This window comes from Solanum dulcamara, chromosome 3 (assembly GCF_947179165.1).
Source record: "Solanum dulcamara chromosome 3, daSolDulc1.2, whole genome shotgun sequence".
In the NCBI taxonomy this organism is placed as follows: Eukaryota; Viridiplantae; Streptophyta; class Magnoliopsida; order Solanales; family Solanaceae; genus Solanum; species Solanum dulcamara.
In genome coordinates this window covers 30634785-30660031 of record NC_077239.1, presented here as the reverse complement: position 1 = coordinate 30660031, position 25247 = coordinate 30634785, and the positions used below count along the sequence as shown (strand labels likewise).

General features: G+C 37.9%; 3 protein-coding genes across 4 annotated transcripts; 1 reads left to right on the top strand and 2 right to left on the bottom strand.

Moving 5' to 3' along the window:
* Window positions 1-7478: 7478 nt before the first annotated feature.
* LOC129883528 (uncharacterized) lies at window positions 7479-8329 on the bottom strand. Its single transcript, XM_055958169.1, has 3 exons — window positions 7989-8329; window positions 7716-7935; window positions 7479-7592 (listed from the first exon to the last, which is right to left on the bottom strand). Exons 1-3 carry the CDS (start codon window positions 8327-8329, stop codon window positions 7479-7481), a joined length of 675 nt encoding a protein of 224 aa, XP_055814144.1.
* Window positions 8330-15775: 7446 nt separating this feature from the next.
* On the top strand, window positions 15776-16411 carry LOC129883527 (uncharacterized). The gene is made up of 2 exons (XM_055958168.1): window positions 15776-16097; window positions 16275-16411. The coding sequence occupies exons 1-2, from the start codon at window positions 15776-15778 to the stop codon at window positions 16409-16411; spliced, it is 459 nt and encodes a 152-aa protein (XP_055814143.1).
* A 6461-nt stretch (window positions 16412-22872) lies between these two features.
* LOC129882503 (protein RETICULATA-RELATED 3, chloroplastic-like) lies at window positions 22873-24371 on the bottom strand. 2 transcript variants are annotated; one of them, XM_055956813.1, is made up of 2 exons: window positions 24255-24371; window positions 22873-24118 (listed from the first exon to the last, which is right to left on the bottom strand). In XM_055956813.1, exon 2 carries the CDS (start codon window positions 24106-24108, stop codon window positions 23068-23070), a length of 1041 nt encoding a protein of 346 aa, XP_055812788.1. In that variant the 5' UTR covers window positions 24109-24118; window positions 24255-24371; the 3' UTR covers window positions 22873-23067. The 2 variants fall into 2 exon arrangements, with proteins under 2 accessions (XP_055812788.1, XP_055812789.1); XM_055956814.1 differs by having other exon boundaries at window positions 22873-24115.
* Window positions 24372-25247: the final 876 nt, after the last annotated feature.

The window sequence follows — 25247 nt, the reverse complement described above, 5'->3', positions numbered from 1 at the left end:
CCCTCAACTTAGGCTCTTGGCCAGAGTTGAAGTACATAATCACCTAAGAGGGATCAGGGCCAAGATAAAGGTTCACAAAACTGATTCTCCTTATAACAGCCACCCTCAACTTAGGCATTTGTCCTGAGTTGAGGTACACAATTTTCTTGGAGGGACTAAGGACAAAATTTTGATTCATTGATAACAAGGGAAGGTGAATTTTGGTTATTCAAAGAAAAGGTTCATTAAAGTTCTAATTTTTGGTTCAAAGGGTACAATTTTATTTGGTTAATTTAATTTAGGCTAAGTGACTCATTATCAGCAATGACATATGATCATGTCCTAATAAGGCTATTCAATCATTTCAGTAAGACAAACCAGGCAAGTTCTAGCTTACAGGTGCATTATTCGAACTAAGTAGTTAAAATCACATGCACCTGCACATATGTTATACTATTAAGAACTAATCAATCCTGTTATGTCCTATATATAATTTGATCAACAATTCAATATGTACCATATCCTACACAAATCCTAAGAAGTCATTTTTCAAAAACTAGACCAATCACATAGTGTTTCACAAAAAATTCAGTTAGGAGTCATTTTAGTTCAATTCAACTCCTTTCTTTCATAGGCTATTGTATCCATCTATAGACTCTTGTATTTACACAACAACAATCCTAAACATACCAGTTCTACTAGATATACACTTGAGTGAAAATAAACATGGAAACAAAAACTCCAAGCATCAGGGATGCCCCACCTCCAATAAAAGAGTGTGCATTGTCCTCAATTTCATGTCAAAGAAATCAATAATAGGTACAAAAGGAGTGATCATACCTATGATGCCTCAAGTATTGGTCGGTGGTGGTGCAGGGACACTGGCATCAGTCGATGCACTTAATGATGTAGGCTCCCCCGAAGGGTTATTGCCTGTAGCAGGAGTAATTGAACTAGGAGGCACTTTATTCAAAGTCTCCAGCCTTAGTATCCTCAAGCTACTGCTTTTCAAGCTCCTGTTTCTCCTTAAATTCTTTCCTAGAAGCGCGCCTAAACCTTTTTTCCTCTTTTATCTTTGCTCTCCTGGCCTTTTCTGCATCATTTGGGGAATTACCTTCCTGTCGCTGCTCTTTGCCTTTGCCCTTTTTATCAGGCTCGGGTGCCAAAATGAAGCCCCAAACTCCATCTAACTATAGAGGTGTCGGCACTGCCGATAACAACTGTAGCAAAGTATCTGTAGTGCTCACTAGGACAGTAGAGGAAGACTTTGCTTCTAATTTACCTACAGCTTCTTTTAAAGAAGCCATCTCTTTCTTTATGGATGCAGTCTCTGCATCACCTAGATTATTACTCTGAGTAGTTATGTGTGCCTCAAGGCTATCAAAATGGCTCTTTATTAGTGTCACCTCCTACCGGAGCTCGCTTCGAATCTGAGTTGCCTCCTCCTGTATATGTGTCTAGACTACCCTAGGTAGTCACTCAATCACCTGATCAACAAACCCCTATGTTTGCCTTTAGTCCTTCACTATTTGCTCAAGGAGTGCAAAAGGGACAGTTGTCATCATACCTGAAACTACGGGTGTAGACGGGGTAGGTTTGGTGTCGCCCTCAAGCTGCTCGGTGGCCTCCTCCGTCGGAGAGCATAAAGTCTCACCCTCCAAAGTAAGTTAGGATGAGGTGGGTCTATAGGCATCGTGACTCACCTAATAGGTCGGCCCAACATAGATTTGTACAATGGGTTATCCAAATCTTTTATTAGCACTGTATTTATAGACATAGTTGCTGGGATGCACTTGTAAAATTGATGATTTATGACTGTCCCTGCGGCCTCGCATAACGTAGTGATCAAATATAGGAATGGGTGTCCAGTCCGTTCATTAAATGCTTGATCCCAAATTTCAGCCATAATTAGCCTCCTATTGTATAGTCCAAATCGAGCCATAATGCAAGCTACTAGAGATGCCTACGTAGGATGAAGGGTGTTTTCATTCGCAGTTGGTAGGACACGAGCAAGAGCAATGGCCCACAAAAACTTAGCTGGAAATGTGAGGGAGGCCTTAGTAATCAGTTGCTTCGCATTTGTGACACATGACACATTTTCTCCCTCGGTAGCAATATGTTGTCCAGTCTATTCCATAATCATTTGATGCACTAAAAGATCACCCATCTTCGCCTTATCACTAACATCATGGTATCGGTGCTCGTAAAGACCTGTCTGAACATTAGTCTAGAATTTTGGGCCATATAGGAACCTGTTCATTGTAGTCTCTGAGATGTCCACTATCATTCCTTGAATTGTGACTTCACTAAATGGTGGTTTCTTTAATGCTAATTCCCTTCTTTTCTTTTTATAGATCCCCTCCACCATATCATTTAGCATTGAGGATGTATAGGCTAAATAGAACTCCCGGACTAAACTTTCACCATAATATCCCGGGTATTTGCTCATCCACCCAAAATGGTGCTTATAGAAGAGGTCTTTGAGCTCAAGTTGGGTGGAAAGGTTATGAGGGACCACCCGAACCTCTAGCATAAAGTCTCATTTACACAATCCCTTAGACTCTTTAGTTAGGCAGTTCAGAAAGATATCATGTTGGCCTGGAACCAACCACTTGTTTCTCAAAAAAGTGATAACATTTCGGCGTGCAACTGGGTCACTTTCCTTTGTATAGGCAAACCTCTCTATAGAGTCCAGTCCATAATCCTCAACACCAGCAGTACTCTCCTAAGATGCATCATTTCCCTCCTCTCCAAATAGTACATCGTCCCCGCTTGCCTCATTTGCCAAGCCAGCTGCCTCCTCTTCAGACTTGGTGGGAGTGGCCTCAGCCTTGGCAGCTACTTTGGATCTAGTCATGCAGGGAGCGTGAAGAGAGATGTGGTTAGCCACTCGGACCTCCAACCCACTTGATTCATCACCTCCCGACCCTTTTTCCGACTCATGTTCTGACTCATGCTCTGATTCTTCAGACACAGAGTCATGGAGTTGGTATTAGGAAGCATTCTTGGTGCGTGGTTGTGCCATGTTACCTACAAAAGCTCCAAATGGTAAGTAATTGAACAAGATGATGTGATGAATTAAAATGGGTACTCATACTTTCCTTTGATTCATACAAGAAAGACAATAACCCTTAAGAAGTGACGTTGCTCAATCTATCATAGGTTGATCGCAAGCGAAAACTAAAAATAAAAATATTTTTGTTTTTTTTTAGAATTTTAGAAAACTGTCCAAGTGTTGCAGTATGGGAGACCATCACGGGCTGTGAAGATCATCACGGACCATGAAGGCTTCTGTATTGCCTTCTAGTAGCTATGTCTCAGGAAGTGCTCTAAAAATATTTTAAGTGTAGGAACTACAAAAAAGCACCACGGCCTGCGAAGAACTTCACGGTCCGTAATGCCTTATGTTATTTTATACTTAGAAATTTTCAGTAGGGAGGACAACGGGCCTCCACCACAGATCGTAAAGTGCAATACGGTTTATGGTGAAGGTCATTGTCCCCGACCTCTTAGTTCTTCCATTAACAACCAACTCCTCAGTTACAACCCAAACTTTACAACATATGAAGCAAATTCAGCCCATTAAGACATACAAAGCACCAGTACAACTTCAGTTTTAAACTAATATAATCATGCACATGACTCTTATTTCACGTAATCTCAATTTGAAATCAAATTACCACACTTAATCAAACAAGCACATAGACAATAATTTCGAATATATCCCAGTCATTAACACTCTCATTTTGCATTGCTTCATGATCTTAACTATAATACACCTCCTAAAATTCATTTATACAAGGAATTTGAAAAAAGCACTTACCCGAATTGAAAAATGAAAGATTTACACCCTGGATTTGAGTAGTCAAGGGACTAGGGCACTCGACAACACACATAATAACTCCTTGCAACTTGAATTAATGGGAAGGGAAGTGATTTTCATGACAAAGAATCGAAGGGTAGTTTGGTGAGTTTGTTCGTATTGAGAGATGAAGAAGTAACCTCGATTTGGAAGAACCTAAAACCCCTAATTAAATGTTATCCGAGTCGAAACCGGGTCGACTTAAATGAGGTTTAGTCAACTAGGCTTCACAACCCGTGGTGTATACATGTGAAGATCACCACGGATCATACTCCCCTATCGTGATGTGAGAGATGGACAAAATAATGATGGTTTACCTGGGATTCACGAAAGGCAAAACGGTCTTAAAGTTCTTCACAAACCATAATACCTACCATACTCATGGACTTCACAAAAAAAATGATGTATCTTATATGGGATTCACGAAAGGAAAAATGGTCCATGAAGTTCAACACGGACTGTAATCCCTCTCGTAGTCTTGGAATTCCTTGAGACTTTGCGCACTATGCCACACCACCATGGGATGTGGTTCCCTATACGGACCATATAGGTACCCATAGTAGGCAACCTTGTCCACTTTGTTTTTAAAATATTTTTCTCCTCATTTGAGATCTTGCACTCATTGGACACACCATGACACTATAAAATATCAAATAACAGAATTTAACCTATCTAATGCTAATAAAATCCTTGGGTTTCCTCCCAAGCAGCACTTGATTTAACATCGCGGTACAAAGAAGGTCTCTTGACTACTCAGAATTCATCAAGTCAGAGTTCTTCAACCACTTTCACTTTTTCTGGAGATCCCAAGTACCACTTAACTCACTTTCCATTCACTTTGAACTTATGACCATCTTATACTTCAAATTCTATTGCTCCATGAGCAAATACCTGTGTGATGGTGAAAGGTCCAGACCACTTTGACCTTAGCTTGCTTGGAAACAACCTCAGCCTTGAATTAAACAACAACAATATGTCCCCACTGTTGAATTACCGCTGCTTAATATACCTATCATGGTATATTTTTATCCTCTCTTTGTAAAGAGCAACACTCTCATATGCACGCAAATGAAACTCATCCATTTCATTGATTTAATCTAGCCTCATATGCGCAACTTCACTCCAATTTAAGTTTAACCTTTTCAAGGCCTACAACACCTTATGTTCCAGCTCCATAGGAAAATAACAAGCCTTTCCAAACACTAATTGGTATGGGGACATACCAATAGGTGTTATGAAAGTTTTCTGATATGCCCACAGAGCGTCATGAAGCTTTTTTGCCTAATTAGTTCTGTTGGCATTTACGGACTTTGCTAGAATCTCCTTGATTTCTTAGTTTGACACCTCCACCTACCCACTAGACTGGGGATGATATGGAGTAGCTACCATGTGTTGTTGTACACAGTATTTCGCCAGTAGAGTTTGAAAGATCTTATTGCAGAATAGGAGCCCCCATCACTGATGATAGCCCTAGGAGTCCCAAACCTGGAAAAGATGTTTCTACTTAGAAAACCAGCAACATTGTTTCTCTCATTATTTGGTAAGGCAATAGCTTCCACCCATTTGGAGACATAATCAACTGCTACAAACACATTCTTCATCCCAAATAATCTCATAAATGGCCCCGTAAAATCAATGCCCCATACATCAAAGAACTCCACCTCTAGGATTAGTGTCATATGTAGCTCTTGATGCCTAAATATGTTCCCCTGCCTTTGAAACTAGTCACAGCTCTTCACCAAGTCATGTGCATCTTTATAGATAGTAGTCTAGTAGTATCCATATTGCAGTATATTTTGCACTATCCGGCTCCCACTATGGTGTCCACCTACCTGTGATGAGTGATAGGCCTCCAAAATGCTCAACACCTCTACTTTTTGGGATGCACCTCCTAAAGACATTGTCAATACACATCCTGAATAGATATAGCTCATCCCAGAAGTATCTGCGAATATCATGCAAAAACTTCTTTCGCTGGTGGAAAGTAAGATCTTCAGGCATAAGATCACTAACAAGATAGTTAGCATAATCAGCAAACCAAGGAATGAAGTCAAGAATGGCAGCTAAAACCTATTCATCTGGAAAGGAATCATCAATGTCAACCTTACCTCTATTTTCATCTTCTAGCATGGACAAGTGGTCAACTACTTGATTTTCACTCCCTTTACAGTCCTTCACCCTAAAAATCAAATTCCAAGAGCAATAGTACCCATCTGATCAACCTTGGCTTTGCATTCTTCTTGGTCATCAAATATCACAAGGATGCATGATTAGTATGCACAATCACTTTGGTACCCAAAAGGTACCCTCTGAAATTTTTCAAATGCGTACGCTACTGCCAATAGTTCCTGCCCGGTGATAGTGTAATTCTTCTGGGCTGCATTTAGTGCTTTGCTAGCATAGTATAAGGGATGAAAAAACGTGTTGTGCTTCTGCCCTATAAAAACACCTAAAGAGACACCATTAGCATCACACATGATCTCAAATAGGGCAGACTAATCAGGAGCAATAATCACTAGGGTTGAGATCAACTTCCCATTCAAGCACTCAAACACTTTCATGCATGCCTCATCGAAGTAGAACTTTATCTCCTTTTCTAATAACTTGCACAAAGGGTGTGCAATTTTAGATAAATCCTTAATAAAATGCCTATAAAAACATGCATGGCCCAGCAAACTGTGGACACCCTTTATAAAGATAAGAGGAGGCAATTTCTCAATCACCTCTATCTTTGCCTTATCGACCTCCAACCCTTTTTCAGAAATCTTGTGACTTAGAACAATATCCTCTTTGACCATGAAGTGGCATTTTTCCCAGTTCAAAACTAGGTTAGCCTCTTCACATCTCTGCAAAGCCTTGCGAAGATTTAACAAACAGTCATTAAGGGTATCACCTACCACTAAAAAATCATCCATAAATACCTCAATAGTGTCCTCTACCATGTCGGAGAATATAGACATCATGCAGTGTTGGAATGTGGTAGGAGCATTACATAGTCCAAATGGCATGCGCTTGAATGCAAAGGTGTCATAAGGACATTATGAATATGGTCTTCTCCTGGTCCTCTGGTGTTGTGGAGATCTGGTTGTAGCCAGAGTACCCATCAAGAAAACAGTACCAACCTCTCCCTGCCAACCTATCTAACATTTGGTCCATGAAGGGAATTGGAAAATGATCCTTTAAAGTCCATTTTTTAAGCTTGTTGTAGTCCATACAGACTCACTATCCAGTGATTGGCCTAAGTGGTACCAACTTACTCTTATCATTCATGACAACTGTCATACCTCCCTTATTAGGGACACATTGAACAGGAATTACCCAATTGCTGTCGGATATGGGATAGACCATACCTGTACCTAACCACTTAATGATTTCCTTCTTTACCACCTCTTGCATAGGGGTTTAATCTCCTATGGTGTTCGATACTGGGAATGCAATACTCCTCTAACTGAATTTTGTCAGTACAAATGACAAAAGGAATACCTATGATATCAGTAATAGTCTACCCAATGGCTTTCTTATACCTTTACAATACCTCCACTAGTGTTGTAACCTATTTTTCACTCAAATCTACAGCAATAATAACCAGCAAAGTGTTATGCTCACCAAAAAATACGTACTTCAAATGGACTAGCAATTATTTGAGCTCAATTACAAGTGGCTCATCTATGGATGGTTTATTAGGTAGAGTCGGCCTGTTCTTTAAGTCAACGTCAAGCTTCTTAGGAGCATATGAGTGTGAACCTACACCCTGCAAAGCATATACAAATTAATCATACCCTTCAATACCATCACCATCAAAATTCATGATTAAAGTGGTTAAAGGCTCAACAATAAGTATTTCCTCAATGGTCATATTAATAACACTTTCTACCTCAATATCGAGCACAGATATCACAGTCATATCCTTTGGCTGCTTCATGAAGGAACATACATTAAACTTGACCTCTTTATTATTGAGTCTGAATATGAGTTCTCCATGCTCCACATCTACCAATGCTCTGCTAGTCGCCAAACATGGTCTCCCCAAGATTATAGGAACCTCAAAATCAACCTGGCAATCTAATATGAATAAATTAGCAGGAAAAATAAACCTGCCCACTCACACCAACACATCACACAAAATTCCAACTGGTGTTTCACAAACCTATCCGCCATCAGCAGCCGCATAGAAGTCGATTTAGGGGCTCTCAAGCCTAACTGTTTGTAGATGGCTAGTGATATTAAATTTATGCTAGCGCCCAAGTCACATAGAGCCCTTGTGAAATCGAAAGAACCAATAGTACAAGGTATGGTGAATGCGCCCGAATCTTCCTTCTTTTCCACCAATAACCTTTTAGCAATGGCACTACAGTGATGTAAGTAGTCGGTTAGCTCAAAAGAAACCGTCATCTTCTTTGTAACCAAATCTTTCATGAATTTGGCATAATCTGGCATTTGCTCTAGTGCTTCTACCAATGGGATGTTACCTAATATTTCCTTAAGCATTGAAATAAATTTCAAAAACTTGACATCCTCGGACTTTTTCTTCAATCTATGTGGGAATGGAGGCAGTGGCTTGCGAACAGGTGGCAAAAGGTGAGGTCTCTATGCTTATGTCTGTTGTGTACCACAGTTCTCTTTTGTCTTTTTTTGCTCCAATACTATCGCATCACCCTCATCATTGTCATCTAACAAAACTTCTTTATTTTCCTAATGTTTGGCATGCCCATTAGTCTTAGAAGCTGCATCCTTAGTCTGCTCAGTACCTGCAATAATAGTGTTAGAAAGTACCTTACCACTTCTTATTGTCACTGCCATGCATTGGCCATCTTTCCTAGGATTTTACACCATGTCACTAGGAAAAATACCAGACTTTCTCTGATTAAATGCTACTGACAACTAGCCCATCTGATTCTCCAATTGCTTGATAGAGGTAGAGTGTGAATCCACCAACTGGCTGATACTAGATATGTTGCCTCACATATCTCTGACTCCAGACTTAGTTGCCTCAACTTTTTGTAGGACCTTTGAAATCATCTCTTCCAGCTTAGAGCCACCATTATTGTTACCGGCTCACTCACGGTTCATAAGTGGCATATTCACCCTATTTCTGTCATTCTTTAAGTTGTCTTTGTTCTGCCACCCTCTTTAATCACGATTTCTGATTCGATCATAGTAGTTTTCTCTTTAAAAGTTCCGACCCATGTTCCTAGAGTTGTATGTCCAAAAAACCCCTGGCTATTTAAAAACTTGGCTTCCTCTTCATAATCAAAGTCTAGATTATCATATCGACTTTCAGTATCCATAGCTTTCACTTTCTCTAGTCCTTCCACCTAACAGGCGCCTGGTTAATAAGTCCATCTGTATTCTCATGTAAGCCATGTCTTGATCACGCTCCTCCTCTTTTCATTTTTGCTCTACTGATATCTCAACCGTGAATCCCAAATAATATGCATCTCTGGTATACCAACCCCTATTTTTCTTTACGAGCTGATACAGAATTGTTGTGGCTTCCTGAATTATCCTAGCCATAAAGGAACCCCCACAAGTCGCATCTATCACTGGCTTGACCACAAAGTTTCAAGACCTGTATAATATCTCTTTTAACTATTCGCCAATCAACTTGTGATTTGTACACTGCTTTAGCTTCTGCCTGAATCTTTCCCAAGTCTCATGCACTGCTTCATCCTTGATTTGTAATTTCTCGGATGGTAGGAAGAACCTTTTCAGAAATGCCTTTCTCAACTCCCTCCAAGTTGTGATAGAGTCACGTGGAAGTTCATTCAGCCATTTCATTGCCTCCCCAGATAGAGATAATGGGAATAAGCATAGTCGTACGGGTGATTGGCTAACCCCAGGGATTTCAGATGACTTGTAAGTGGCGATAAATTTCATCAAGTGTTGGTTGGCATCATCACTAGCTGTTCCACTAAATAATCCCTTCAAATTCAGCATTTTCAGCATAGTACTAGTGATAGTAAACTTCACACCTTAATGTAGAGGTAGGAGGACTATAGCTCCAGCAGCCCCTGCACCATCCATATCAGTATCATTATTAGCCAGAAAAAAGTTCATAGGTCTCTGATCTCTGCCCCGCAAAGTTCCATTGAGTTCATCCTTGTTGTCAACACCATCCCTTACTAGATATTCATCTAACTCTCTCTACCTTTGCGCTTCACTCTCTTGTGCATTCATCTTTTGAATTGAACTTTGTAGTTCAGAATCATATGGAAGTAGTGGTTCACCCTTGCTTTGGGTGGTTGGCATGCACTATATGTTACCTTCAAAATCACAAACAAGAAACGACAAGTAAAATTAGGAAATAGAACTACAAACTGAATTAGCAACTAATAGAATATTTCAAAGCCATACTCCCCGGCAACGGCGGCATTTTTATAATGCTCAATTACACCACTTTGAAGAAATATAGATGATCGTTAGCAGTATATTTTATCCAACTAAGAGTCAGGGTCGAACCCATAGGGAATAGGTTGAAACAAGCTATATTAGCTATCACTATTCAGATGTAATTGCTACTTCACAAAAATAAACTTGCACAAAATGAAAGTGGAGAGTTTTGTTTATGATTTAAGAACAAACAACAAAGTAATAACAAGTAAACAAGTTTTAGGTTGTAAACAATATGAAAACTAGACTAGGATATTGTTCCCCATGACTTGTAAGTTAATAGGCTAATCGTATTCATGATATCATTCAATATATTACATGCAAAATCTAGCGAGTTGGGTAACATCTAATTCACCTCACAGTTCTTCTTATACGTATCTCATTCATTTCCTCCTAGTATCAGAATGTATATTTTACTAATCCTCGCTTAGATCCCTGAGTACTATCTCCTCTCTATCTCATATAACTTAGACGAAGTTTATCCCTTTTTTCGAAGCCAGACTCTTCAAATTTCTGTTGTGAAATTATTTTTCTAATCACTACCTCCCTCCTGGGCAAGCAATAAATACAATCAAGTTCTTAATGTGTGCACTCACTAAGAAAGATTTTAAATGAAGAAATCACAATACATGCAAAAACAAATCATGAATATCAATCCTACTTTTGCCTATTCTAGTTAAGTCATCATGGTTCCCACAACCCTAGTTGTGGGTTTAGATACTCATACTTGTAAGTAACAGAACAAGAATTTATGAAGAATTCATGAATTAATACCTACGCAAGTGAAGAATTAAATCTTGAATCAATCACAAGAATCACAAATCAAAGATCAAAACCGAAATAGTATTCTAAGAATCAATCTCCAAAAGTAACTAAGTGTAGCATCACTATGTTCACAAAGTACTCAAAAACTAGTAAAAATGCTGAACCCTAAAAATAAAATAAATTTAAGTGTTTATAGAAATACAAAACCAAATCCTAAACCACTAGAAAAACTGAATTCGGCATGTTTCAAGCTCAACCATTATGGACCATACTAGAGTTAACGGTCCATGGTCCTTCTCCCGTAGTTTTTAATTTGGACTTAAATACTGTGTAGCTCTTAACTTCTTCATAGGAAATCCTCACGACCTGTGGTGATGAATACGGTCCGTACTGACCTCCGTGTTGATAGCCTTTGCCAATTCTCCCACATTTTCCCTCAACCTTCACGGTCATCCAGCATGATCCTTAGTGGACTCCATGGCCCGTGATGGGTTTCATGAAGTTACACTTGGCCAAAATTTATACCATCAGTATCTTCACAAGATCAGCAGTATGACACCCACCACGCCCATGCAAGGTACTACGGTCCGTGGTAGGTTCTGTGGAGTTGTACTTAGCACCTCTAGCACAGCTTCATTCTCTCATCATCTCTACGTCCACCACCATGGCCCGTGCAAGGCACTACGGTCTGTAGTGAGGGTCATACTCCTCAATACTCAGCAAAATAGTACTCAGACCCACAGAATTATCAAAATTAGTGCACGGCTTAGTTTTTTGCAAAAACAAAAAAAACCACATCATATCTATAGAAACTTGCTTGCAACGCACATTAATTCATTATTTTGATCTTCGAAAATATCGTAAATATGTGACACATCAAAATGTCTCACTGATTGACTACTATATTTAGAAACGTGATTGATTCCAAAGTCAAACAGGAGAGTGAGGCGAGAGTCCTTCACTGCACTCATCCGAGAGAGGGTAACATATCATATGTAGTAGTAAGGGCTTATCCCATTATTCATAGTCGAAAAGTGGGCCGGCTAATTTAGGCTAAAGCTCACATGTTCATTAAAAGACTAGAACATGTTTAAAAATCCTATTCGACCTCCAAAGGAACACAAAAGTATTATACACACTTTTTGAAATGATTAGGCTCATAACTATTAGAAGAATTCTTAACGTCATAAGGACAAGTTTTTTTTACCTTTCACAAAGCTCCGTCTAGTTTGTGGGTAGTATTTAAAAGAATATTTGATATTTGAATAATTTTTGTATCAATGATATGGAAAATTATCAATGATTTTTCTTAGATTGTCTAAATGATGAAGATCAAAAAATTTGTCTATTCTAAAATGTTGATTGTAATACTAATAAGGGGTAAATCAATAGAGTATTCAAATTTTTAAGTGTTTCTAATTTCTATAAGAAAGAAATAGTTGTATATAAGGAAATCCATGTGGAGTGTTCTACGAGTCGTAGAACAGGCTCTTAAAACCTCTCCACACTTAGCTAAATATCCAAAGGGTCATATTAGTTCTACGAGTCAACTCTACAACCCGTCGTTTGTTCTACGACCCATAGGAATTGATCGTAGAACCTCTTGTCAATTAGTCAAAATTTAGTGGTCAAGGACCACTTCTATGATCCAAGATGGCGAGTCATAAACTGTTCTATGACCCGTAGGATCGGTCATAGAACTAGGCGACATATTCCAGTAGCTACTCAAATATGCACTTAGATTCTACGATAGGTTCTACAACCTATAAGAGTTTGCACAACTTGTCAAAGAGCACATACACCCCAACCCCTCTTTCCTTTCGTAAATTCTACAAATGACTTTGACGATCCGTAGAAAGGTGGTCATAGTCCCCTTAAGTAAATTCTAGAACGTCCAACATTTGGACCAAGGCTTCTACGACCGACCTTCTATGATCCGTAGAAGGGTCCATAGGTGGCCAGAACCCAATTTTAATGAGGCTTAGTTTGGTCTTTTCTCACCTTTTTCAAACTAAACCCAAGCCATTTTGAGACTAAAATTAGTCCCTTACAAGAGCTAGGATTCAAGAGTTTCAAGCCAAGTCTGCAATTTTGACTAGATAATTTACGTTCATGTATGTAAGGCTATAATATTGGACAAAGTTCATACTCGTTCCCTACATGTTCATACAGTCAAGTTGAGTTTTGAGTTTGATCTTCAATTCTGATAAGTTAAATTCTTGAGTTATGTATATAATTTCTTATTAAGTTATAGTATACGTTTGATTATACTTTGATGAGTTTGAGTTTTTGAGATTATGAATCCATGTTTGCATTCACATGAACCCTAGTTGAGTTTTTCATCAATTATTTTATGTACTATTTTGAGTTAAGAATGATTATTTTTATCATTCAACTGAGAAAGTGTTTGAGCACCAGTAGAGTTCGAGAAGCCTCTTAATTAACTTTTTGAGCATAAGTTGAGTTGAGAAGTCTCTTAGTCATATTTTGGGCATGTGTATAAATGCTAGTTTTTAATGTGTTCATTGAATTGAGATCATATCTATTTTAAAGAGAAGTGATGGGTTAAAAATAGTTGAGTTTTGAGCTATGTCCAAAAGAGACTAAATGTATTAATTGAGTAAATAAATTCACTTGAGTTATGAGCATAATAAACTATGTTTTGAGAGTAGTATTGAGCATCAATTCGGGTAAGAGTATAGAAAAACTCGAACCCCATAAACTTGTAGCCAGTATAGGATATGATTGTACCATCCAACATGGACAATGATAGGCAGACCAAAGATTTAAGCAGTCCTTGCATATTAAGGCGACTCCTCATAGTCCCAAAAGAGGACTTTTATTAGATCCAGAGATGAGTTTGCGTCCCTTACCCTGACAATGTATTGGACGGCTGTGGCAACGACAACAGTTCATTGTATCATTGCGAAGCTCATAAGTGATGGTTGTCGATTAAAGAAACTCTTCAAGAATAAAGTATTTTATTTTCATATACTGAGTTGTATTTACTTTTTATATCTTTTAGAGTATTGTTTTACATATATGCATTATTTTCTTAAGTTGAGCTATTTTTTTATAACTGAGAAATCCGTCTATTACCCGCCCTTTAGACCAACCATAGCCTTCAAAACTCGGTGGATAATAGGCCCGCCTTAAGTTGAGCTATTTACACAGTTGATTTCCTTGAGTTGAGTATCTTGAGTAAGTTTTCTTTTAGCCATTTTATATACCGTATATTTCATGTACTGACGCTATTTGGAGCTGCAACTTTTTATGATATAGACATAGGTGATAGAGATTCTCAACATGCGCATCATTGAGGGTCAGTTTCGACCGATCCAATTTTGGTGAGACTTTTTTGCATTCAGAGGAGCTCTTAAGTCAATTACTTCCAATCCATTATTTATCAGTTGAGGTAGTCGTGAGCCTTTCCTGGTATCTATTTTAGAGTTAGTATTTAGAGGCTTCATAGACTAGTCAAATAGTATTGGAGTTTAGCAGTTTTATTCATTTGAGTAATGTTTTGGTAACATCGAGCATCATTATTATTATTATTATTATTATTGTTATTATTATTATTATTATTATTATCATTATCATTATTATTATCATTATCATTATCATTATCATTATCATTATCATTATCATTATCATTATCATTATTATTATCATTATCATTATCATTATCATTATTATTATTATTATTATTATTATTAGTAGTAGTATTAGTATTATATATTTTTAAGCATTGAGACTTAGATTGAAAAAAATTAAGTTCTTATAATTTTATTATGCCCATCTAAGTATTTGTAAGAGTTAAAAGTATTCCGCTTAGTGAGTCAGTCAGGTCAAGGGTTCACTTAGGAATCAACAATGGTTTGTGAGTGTCGACCACGCCTAGGGTGTAGATTCAGGGTGAGAAAAACTTGGTATTAAAGTACATAGTTCAAGTGTCCTAGGATGTCTATGAAGCCGAATTTAGTAGAGACCTTATAGGTGTGAAGCGAGCCACATTTATAATAGGGAGGCTACAAGAATTTTAGGAATTGTTTTACTTCTTTCATACTCCACTTCGTGTGATAAAGTTGGACTCTATGAAACATCCTTCTAATTTGTACGTTTCACGATTTCAAATCATGCCTTCCAAAAGAACTTTGACCTAGAGGAACACCATCGAGGATGAGATTCTCCAATCTTCCAAATTGTAGACCAGGAACCAAGACCGAGAAGCTGAGAATGAGGTTGAGGATGGGACTTAAGAGGTTCAACAGAATGCTCAACTTGCTATGAATTTAGAGGCAGAATTTAGGAGAGCCATCTCTATGCTCACCCAGTTGATGGCTGCACAGTCTGGTTGTCAGAATACTATGTTCTGAGCTCTATTTCTCAAGAGTCATCTTCCCTTAACAAAATCCAAAATTTCATGAGGATAAACCCACAAGTCTTCACTAGATCCAAAGTTGAGGAAGATCCTCAGAATTTTATTAATGACATGTGAAAGATCTAGAAGGCAATACATGCTATAAAGATAGAGGGAGTTGAACTTATCTCCTATCTATTGAAGGATATTGATAATGTCATGTACAATAAGTGGAAGAAGAATTGAGGTGAAGATGTTGAGCCTGCAGTCTGAGATGAGTTCGAAAGTGCATTCTTGGACCACTTCTTTTTGCGAAAGATGAGGGAGAGGTAGAAGAGTTAGTAAATCTAAAGAAGAAGGGGATGACTATCAAAGAGTATAGCCTTAAATTCATTCTACTGTCCAGACATGCTTTAGAGATGGTTCTCGATATGAGAGCCAAGATAAGGAAGTTTGTTTCTAGCTTGGGCATACATGTGAATAAGTTGTGTCAAGCAGCTTTGTTGATCTCAAATATGGACACCTTCAAACTCATGGTATATGCTCAGCAAGTTGAGGAGAATAATAAGAAGGATAGAGAGGAGAATCAAAGCAAGAATGCCAAATACACAGGCAATGAGGGCAACAATCAGAAAAGTGGAAATGTTAGTCGCTCTTTCTTTCAGAAGAGGTCTTCTAGTTATACACCATCTTCAGCGAGTACATCTACAGACAACAATAAGAATGAAAAGAGGTCTCAAGGTAACCAAAATTTCAGAGCTCAAGATTCTCAGTCCTAGAAAATTATGGTCCAGAGTTCTTCATGCAAACCACCTTGTGGTAAGTGTGGTAGACTTTATAAGGAAGAGTGTCGAGATGGAACTAGCAGTTATTACAAGTATGGGCAGATAGGTCACTTTATGAGATATTGCTTATTAGCCAGGCAAGGTGATGCAGGAAACAGAGCCCAATCTTCTTTGGCAGCTCTGCCAAATAAAGGTAATCATAGAGGGTCTAATTCAGGAGTAGGCGGAGGTTCAAACCATCTATATGATTCGGAAAATTACCATGACTGAGAGAACTCACCATGTGTTGTCATTGGTATGCTTCGAGTCTTTTCTCTTAATATTTATGCATTACTTGATCCGTATTCTACTTTGTCTGTTGTGACTTCTTATGTAGCCATTAAGTTTGGAATCCTTCCTGAATGACTCTTAGAACCATTCAGCGTTTCTACTCTCATTGGTAAGTCTATCCTAGCTAAGAGAGTCTATCGAAATTGTATAGTCTCTATCTATCATAAAGATACTTCTGCAGACTTAGTTGAGTTAGATAAGGTTGACTTCAATGTCATTCTTGGCATGGACTGACCTTATCCTTGTTATGCCTTAGTTGATTGTAGAACACGAATTGTCAAGTTTCAATATCCGACTGAGCCAATTATTGAGTGAAATGATAGTCCAACTTTGCCTAAGGATCAATTCATTTCATACCTAAAGCTTAGAAATTTAGTCTCCAAGCGGTGTATCTACCACATTATTCGAGTCAGAGATGATAGTGTGCAGACACCATCCCGTAAATTAGTTCCTATTGTGAGTAAGTTTCCTGAAGTCTTTCCTGAGGATTTACCTGGAGTCCTTCCTACTAGGGAGATAGAATTTGGGATAGATGTTATTGCCGATACTCAGCCAATTTCTATCCCGCCATATAAAATATCTCTTATAGAGTTAAAAAGCTAAAAGAATAGTTGAAAGATCTCTTAGATAAGGGTTTCATTAGGTCGAGTGTCTCACCTTGGGGTGATCTAGTCCTATTGTGTGAAAGAAAGATGGTTTATTGAGAATGTGTATTGATTACCAGCAGTTGAACAAGATTACAGTAAAGAATAAGTACCCTATTCCGAAAATCGATGTTCTTTTCAAACAACTTTAAGGTGACACTTCTTTCTCCAAGATAGACCTAAGATCAGGCTATCATTAGTTGAAAGTGAGAAAAAGTGACATTCCGGAGACATCCTTCAAAACCAGGTATGATCACTACGAGTTCCTAGTTATGTCCTTTGGTCTGACTAACGCTCCTGCAGTGTTTATGGAGCTCATGAATAGAGTGTTCAAACAGTATTTAAACATGTTTGTTATTATTTTTATCAACGACATTCTGATCTACTCAAGAAGTGAGTAGAAGCATGATAACCATCTCAAAATTGTTTTCCAAACTCTTAAGGACCAAGAGTTATCTACTAATTTTTCAAAGTGTGAGTTTTGTCTTGCATTTGTGGCGTTCTTAAGCCATATTATTTTTTGTAATGTTATTCGAGTTGATTCATAGAAAATTGGGGTAGTAAAGAACTAGCCCAGACCCATATCTTCTTTAGACATAAGATGTTTCTTGGGTTTGGCTGGTTATTATAGAAGATTTTTTTAGGAAATTCCATCCATATCGTCGCCATTGACCAAGTTGAATCAGAAGAAGACTAAATTTAAATAGCCAGATATGCGTGGGAAGAGCTTTTAAGAGTGGAAAATAAGATTGACTACTACTCTAATTTTGTCCCTACCCCAGGGAATAGATGGTTTCGTAATATATTGTAATGCTTATAGAGTTGGACTGAGTTGTTTTTATGCAGAAAGACAAACTCATAGCTTATGCTTCCAGACAACTTAAGATCCACAAGAGGAATTATTCGACCCATGATCTAGAGTTGGCAGCGGTAATATTTGCTCTCAAGATTTGGCATCGTTATCTCTATGGCGTGCATATAGATGTGTTCACCGATCAAAGAGCCTTCAGTATGTGTTTAATCATAAAGAGTTAAACCTGAGGCAGAGGAGATGGCTTGAGTTGCTCAAGGATTATGACATGAGTATTCTCTACCATCCAGGTAAATCTAATGTTGTTGTTGATGCTCTTAGGTAGTTATCCATGGGGAGTATTGCTCCTATTGAGGAAGAGAAGAAAGAGTTGGCTAAAGAAGTGCATAGACTTGCATGTTTGGGAGTTCGTCTTGTGGACTCTGATGAGGAAGGTGTTATTGTCCAGAATGGGACTGAATCTTCATTAGTTGTTTAGGTACAAGAAAAGTAAGACCAAGATCCTATTCTACTTCAATCGAAAGAAGATGTCCATAAGCAAAAGGTGATGGCTTTTGCCAAAAGGGAAGATGGAGTGTTGAGGTATCAAGGTAGATTATATGTCCGAGTATTCATGGTCTCTAAGATAGAATTATGGTTGAGGCCCATAGCTCCAGATATTCCATTCATCCAAGTTCTACGAAAATGTACCATGACTTAAGAAAAGTCTATTGGTGGAATGGTATAAAAAGGGGCATTATAGATTTTGTATCCAAGTGCCAGAATTGCCAACAAGTCAATTTGAGCATCAACATCCATATGGTGTAGCTCAGACTATAGAACTGTCACAGTGGGAAGTGGAAAATAATTAACATGGACTTTATTACTTACCACGATCTCGTAGGCAGCATGATTCGATTTGGGTGATTTTGGATAGGATGACCAAATCAATCCACTTCTTGCCCGTTAAGACAAAAGATTCGACCGAAGATTATGCTAGGTTGTATATTCGAGAGATAGTCCGATTACATGGAGTTCCCTTGTCCATCATCTCAGAAAATGTTACACAATTCACCACTCAATTTTGTAAGTAGTTTCAGAAAAAATTGGGTTCAAAAGTGAATCTTAATATCACTTTCCATCCTCAGACAGATGATCAGGCAGAGCGTACTATTTAGACTCTTGAGAACATGTTAAGAGCTTGTGATATAGACTTTAAAGATAATTGATATCACCACTTGCCTCTTATTGAGTTCACTTATAACAATAGATTTCATTAGAGCATTCAAATGCCTCCATATGAGGCTCTTTATAGGAAGAGATGTAGGTCGCAAATTGGTTGGTTCGAAGTTGGTTAAGCGGAGTTGATAGGGACAGACTTGGTTCATCAACCTATGGAGAAAGTGAAAATAATTCAAGAGAGGTTGAAAACTGCACAAAGTCGTCAGAAATCCTACATTGATGTTAGGAAAATAGATCTGGAGTTTGAAGTAAATAATTAGGTGCATTTAAAAGTTTCTACCATGAAGGGTGTTATGAGATTTAGGAAGAAGGAGAAGTTAAGTCCCCATTACATTGGCCTTTATCGATTATAAAGAGAATTGGCAATGTTGCCTATAAGTTAGAGCTTCCATCAGAGTTAGAAGTTGTTCATCCATTGTTCCATATTTTCATGCTTAATAAATACTTAGGATATCATTCACTCATTGTTCCTACATAAAACATTAGAGTGAAAGATAGCGTGTACTATGAGGAGATTCCTATCCAAATTCTTGATCGTCAGGTTTTTACATTGAGAACCAAAGAGGTCTCTTAGGTCAAAGTCTTGTGGAGAAATCAGTTTGTTGAGGAGGCTACACGGGAAGCTGAGGAGGATATGAAGCCAAGTACCCATGTCTATTCGTTCCTCCTAGTGTTGGCATTGAAGGTAATATTTCTATTCTCTATCTTTGAGTTAGTACCTTCTTGAGTTTGAGAAATTGAGTCAGTTATTATTAAGTTTGACGTTTTAAGTTCTTGCATTATATTCGTCATTTAAGAAAATTTTTAGCTTAGCCATCATTTGAGGACGAATGATCCCAATGGGGAGATATTGTAACACCCAGTACAATACTAGCCTAGATCAAGTTTGAGAACCAAGAGAAAATCTGAGAAAAGAGGCTGGTAGAAGGTCTACGATCAACTGTACAGCCCGTAGAGTGTTCTACGAGTCATAGAAGAGGCTCGTCGAACCTCTCCACAGATAGATAAATATCCAAAGGGTCATATTAGTCCTATGAGTCAACTCTACAACCCGTTGTTTGTTCTATGACCCGTAGGAATTGATCATAGAACCTCTTGATACTTAGTCAAAGTTCAATGGCCAAGAACCACTTCTACAATCAAAGATGTCGAGCCGTAAACCATTTTACAACTCATAAGGTCTGTCGTAGAACTAGGTGACACATTCCAGTAGCTACTGAAATGTTCATTTAGATCCTACGATAGGGTCTACAATCTGTAGAAGTTTGCACGACTCATCAAAGATTACGTAGACCCCAACCCCTCCTTCCTTCAATGAAGTCCGGAAGGACTTTGACGACCTGCAGAAAGGTGGTCGTAGGCCCCCCATGCAAATTCTAGAATGCCCAACTTTTGGACCAAGGCTTCTACGACCGACCTTTTACGATCCGTAGAAGGGTCCGTAGGCGACCAAAACCCAATTTTAGTGAGGGTTAGTTTGATTTTTCCCACCTTTCCAAACTAAACCCAAGCCGTTTTGGGACTAAAATTAGTCCCTTATCACTACACAATGGGGCTTTTTCTCTCATTAACACTTAGAAACTTTTGAGAGCAATAATTGGAGAGAAGGAGAAGAGTTAGGGTTCAAGAGTTTCAAGCCAAGTCTTTGAATTTTGACTAGATAATCTTCATTCTAGGTATATAAGGTTATTATAATGTTGGACTAATTTCATCCTAATGCCCTACATGTTCATATAGTCAAGTTGAGTTTTGAGTTTGAGCTTCAATTCCGATAAATTGAATTCTTGAGTTATTTGTACAATTTCTTATTAAGTCATGTTTGCATTCACATGAACCGTAATTGAGTTTTGCATTAATTATTTTATTCACTATTTTGAGTTAAAGAATGATTATTTTCATCATTCAATTGAGAAAGAGTTTGAGCATGAGTTGAGTTCGAGAAGCCTCTTAATTAACTTGTTGAGCATAGGTTGAGTGGAGAAGGCGCTTAATCATATTTTAGGCATGAGTATAAATGCTTGCTTTTAATGCATTCATTGATTTGAGGTCATATCTATTTTAAAGAGAAGAGATGAGTTGAGAAGAGTCGAGTTTTGAGCTAAGTCCAAAAAAGACTAAATAATTTAATTGACTAAATACACTCACTTGAGTTATGAGCATAATAAACTATGATTTAGGAGTAGTATTGAGCACTAATTTGTGTAATAGAATAGAAAAACTCGAATCCCATAAACTATGTAGCTAGCATAGGATAGGATCGTACCGTTCATTCGGGCAACTCCTCTTAGTCCCAAAAGAGGACTTTAATGAATCTAGAGATGAGCTTGCATCCCTTACCTTGGCAAGGTATTGGATGGCTATAGAAACGATAGTAGTTTGTTGTATCATCACGTAACTCATAAGTGATGGTTGTCGATTAAAGAGACTCCCCATGAATAAAGTATTATATTTTCATATACTGAGTTGTGTTTACTTTTTATATCTTTTAAAGCATTATTTTACATATATGCATTGCTTTACTGAGTTGAGCTCCTTGCGTTGAGTATCTTTGTTAAGTCTCCTTTCATCCATTTTACATACCGTATAGTCAATGTACTGACGTCATTTGGCGTTGCATCTTCTTATGATGCTAATACAGGTGATAAAGATCCTCAACAGGCGCATCATTGAAGATCAGTTTTGACCCAACTTTGGTGAGACCTCGTTGCATTCAGAGGAGCTCTTGAGTCATTTACGCTCAGTCCTTTATTTATCAATCGAGGTAGCTGTGGTCCTGTCCCGGTATCTATTTGAAAGTTAGTATTTAGAAGCTTCATAGACTAGTCAGGTAGTGTTGGAGTTTTTCAGCTTCATTCATTCGAGTTATGTTTTGAAAACAATGAGTATTACTATTATTATGTATATGTTTTGAGCATTGAGACAGATTGGGAAAGTTAAGTTCTTATACCTAGATTGAGAAAGTTAAGTTCTTATACTTTTGGTATGCCCATCTCAATACTTGTATGAGTTAAAAGTCTTCCACTTAGTGAGTCAGTCAGGCCAAAAGTTCACTTAGGAACCAACAATGGTTTCTGGGTGTCAATTACACGTTGCAATAATAGGTGAAACATAAATCGAACTCCAATCAAAGCACCAATATTGGTGTCTCTTTGTTAATAGTTTCTAATGTATGAGTCGAAAATAATGAAGGAAAGACCTATTGGCTTCAAACTGCTAATGCTACCATGTCCCAATAACAGCATATTTCACACTACAATTACTTACACAAGAATAAATCAATGAAGTGTACAAGGGACTGACATGACCAAACCTAAATAAAATGCCAACTGTATAAACCATAAGTTCTAATTTTCCTTTTTACTCTCTTTTCATTTCTGTTGTAGAAAAAAAATAAACAAAACCCAAAAGCAAACCAAAAATCACCCGCAAGGACCTGTGTGTGTATTTATAGCGCTTGGGTTTAGGTAGTGATGCGGATCTGATGTATGTTAAGAGGGATGCACAGGCTTGCCTCTCGTTATCCGAGGAGTGCAAACCTCTCTTAGCATCAGCAACTTCAATTTCTCATCTCTCTCAACGGCCAGTCTTGGGACGTTTCATTCCCCTAGTATTGAAAGGAGAGACATTGCCAGAAAGAAGTGCTACTTCCTTTAAACATGATTTAGGCATAATGTCAGCGGCAAGCATGAATGTCATGTTTACCATACAAACGGACATGATCCATATCAACAATTAACTGGTTCTATCATCACTGAAAACGAAAGCTAGATAGGATAGACAAACTCAAAACTCCTAAAGTACATGAAGTCACAGAAACTAAATTACTACAATTATTTATGACTAAATTCATAGTAATGGGCAAAAACTAACTAAGCTGAATCGGGGGATTGTAACTAGATATTGATACACACAAAGCCAGTTCACTTTGAAACAGAATCACCATTTTGTATGTTGTCTCTCTGATTCAGCAACCTCTCTTTCTCTACGTTTACTCCATCATCTTTCACAGTAACTACCTCCCCTTTATCTACACTCTGAGAACCAGTCAGCCTTGCCAACATGACAAATGACATTCCCCCAAGGACATTATTCAAGCATCTCAAAACCACAACGGACGTTTTAAAAACCACTGGAGGAAGAACTTTGTCCAGCAAGAACTCAATACCATTAAGTGTTTGGTATCTTAAATTACTGCTGACACCCATATGAGTTGCCCATGTTGCAGCATTTAGAAGTGTTGGAGGAGGCTTATTTGGCGTCTCAAAATTAGGATCCATCTTCTTCCTTATCTTGATTAAACCATTAGAAACTGCAGTTCCAACAAGTCCAGCAGCAAATCCAACAGCAGCAAAGAGAGTTCCTTTGTAGACCAATGTCCCAACCCTACTGAATAAACTGTAAGCACCAGGCTCAAACATGTGGCTTGGTGGGCAACTGGCGAAAATTAAAGGCAGGGCTCGAACAGAAGCAGATGGTGTTGGCGCCAATATATACATCAACACAAAATTCAAAATGGAACCAACGACAAGTGTGGAAAACACAAAATCCAATTCATTAAGGCCAAAGTTAGGACGAGATGCCATGTCTCCTATGACAGCGGAAGTCACACCAACCAATTCCTCCATAAGAACCTTAAACGGGAATTGTGGATCCGCAGCAACCCTAGATCTCCAGCCATTGAGAAAAGCACCAATTGGTCCAAAACTGTCCCAGGAATCATGTGAATCTCCCCCATCACTCCAATCCCCATCACCACCACCAGTGCCTCGTCCCATCCCAATGCTTCCTCCATCACCTCCCCCAGCACAAGGAACTTGATACTTGATACGCAATTGTTTAGAACCTACATGGCTGGTTCTTAATGGGTTAAAGTTGAGATTTTTGACACCAGAAAAGTAACGAGTTTGATTCTGATAGTGGGCTGGAAGTGAAGAGTAGCGAAGTTGAACCACCGCCGACATATTTTACCTACTAGAAAAAGAGCGGAGAAAACAGAGACCTTGATTTCAGCAAAAGAGGTTATGTCTTTGGAGAGGAAAAAATAGTGGTATTCTTGTCTCAGCAATGTGCAAAAAAAAAAAATTGAAAGAAAAGCAAAAGGGGCTACCTTTCTGAGATTTTCAGCAGCTGCTACAAATTAGCAGACGAGAAAGAAAAGACTAGAAGCACTATTCAACTGGGAAAAACCCTAAATAAAGGTTGAGGGCTTGAGGCTCAAAATAAATCTAATTCTAAAACCTTAAATAAAGGGATGCAAGGAACGGGTCGGTTCAACTTGAGTAATTTCTTTTGAACGGGTGTTCAAAATCGAATCGTAATTAGTGGGTCAATATCAAAATTGGTTTATTGATAATAAACATAAAATATGGGATGCAAGATCAAGAATCCTTTAAATCATAAGGCGTGAAATAAGGCCAGTGCATCATCTAAAAGACATAGAGAGCTTGTAAGAAACATAGTCATTTTGTGGGATATTAACCTTAACCAACATTTATGATCAGGCTATAGAATAAATGGTTAGACAAAAGATTAAAATTTTATAATTAGCGATTTATTAGTGTGAGGTGGATTATTTAATTTTCTTATCGGGTAAACCGTTAACCCGTTAAAAATTATCATACTTACACTCTTATTTTAGGTACATATATTAGCCCCATTTAATATTTTACCATAATATATAAAAGTAATTATATAGTATCCCTTTGTTAATCCTAACTCCTAAAGGCTAAAATCGGAAAGCCAGAAAAACTTATTTATTTTTGTATAATTATATATTTTGTCTTAAAGAATAGAGAGTAGGAAAACTACTATTTTTTCTATCACTGCTCATTGCATTTAAAATAGTGAAAAGAAGTAATCTTTTTTATAATGTGCGTTCATCGAAAAATAAAGGTACCACAGAGATTAGAGGTTGGTTGATACACAGCTCAATAACCGTTCGATAATTACTAATCTGTTATCGAATCAATCTATCTTATAGATTTGCTAGCGAAATAGTAAATTTAAAAATTAATATCTGATAGACTAAGCTATCGAGGAAAACTATCACCCGATCCGCCGATAAGCAGCCCTATCTTTGAGTAGGAAAGAGATTTGCCCT

Coding starts and splice junctions, on each gene's coding strand:
- LOC129883527 (XM_055958168.1), top strand. CDS start 15,776: ATGGTTCTCGATATGAGAGCCAAGATAAGGAAGTTTGTTTCTAGCTTG. Junction 16,098..16,274: donor GAATGAAAAGAGGTCTCAAG/GTAACCAAAATT, acceptor ATTGCTTATTAG/CCAGGCAAGGTGATGCAGGA.
- LOC129883528 (XM_055958169.1), bottom strand. CDS start 8,329: ATGCTTAAGGAAATATTAGGTAACATCCCATTGGTAGAAGCACTAGAG. Junction 7,936..7,988: donor CGGCTGCTGATGGCGGATAG/GTTTGTGAAACA, acceptor GTGAGTGGGCAG/GTTTATTTTTCCTGCTAATT. Junction 7,593..7,715: donor TATCTGTGCTCGATATTGAG/GTAGAAAGTGTT, acceptor TATGCTTTGCAG/GGTGTAGGTTCACACTCATA.
- LOC129882503 (XM_055956813.1), bottom strand. CDS start 24,108: ATGTCGGCGGTGGTTCAACTTCGCTACTCTTCACTTCCAGCCCACTAT.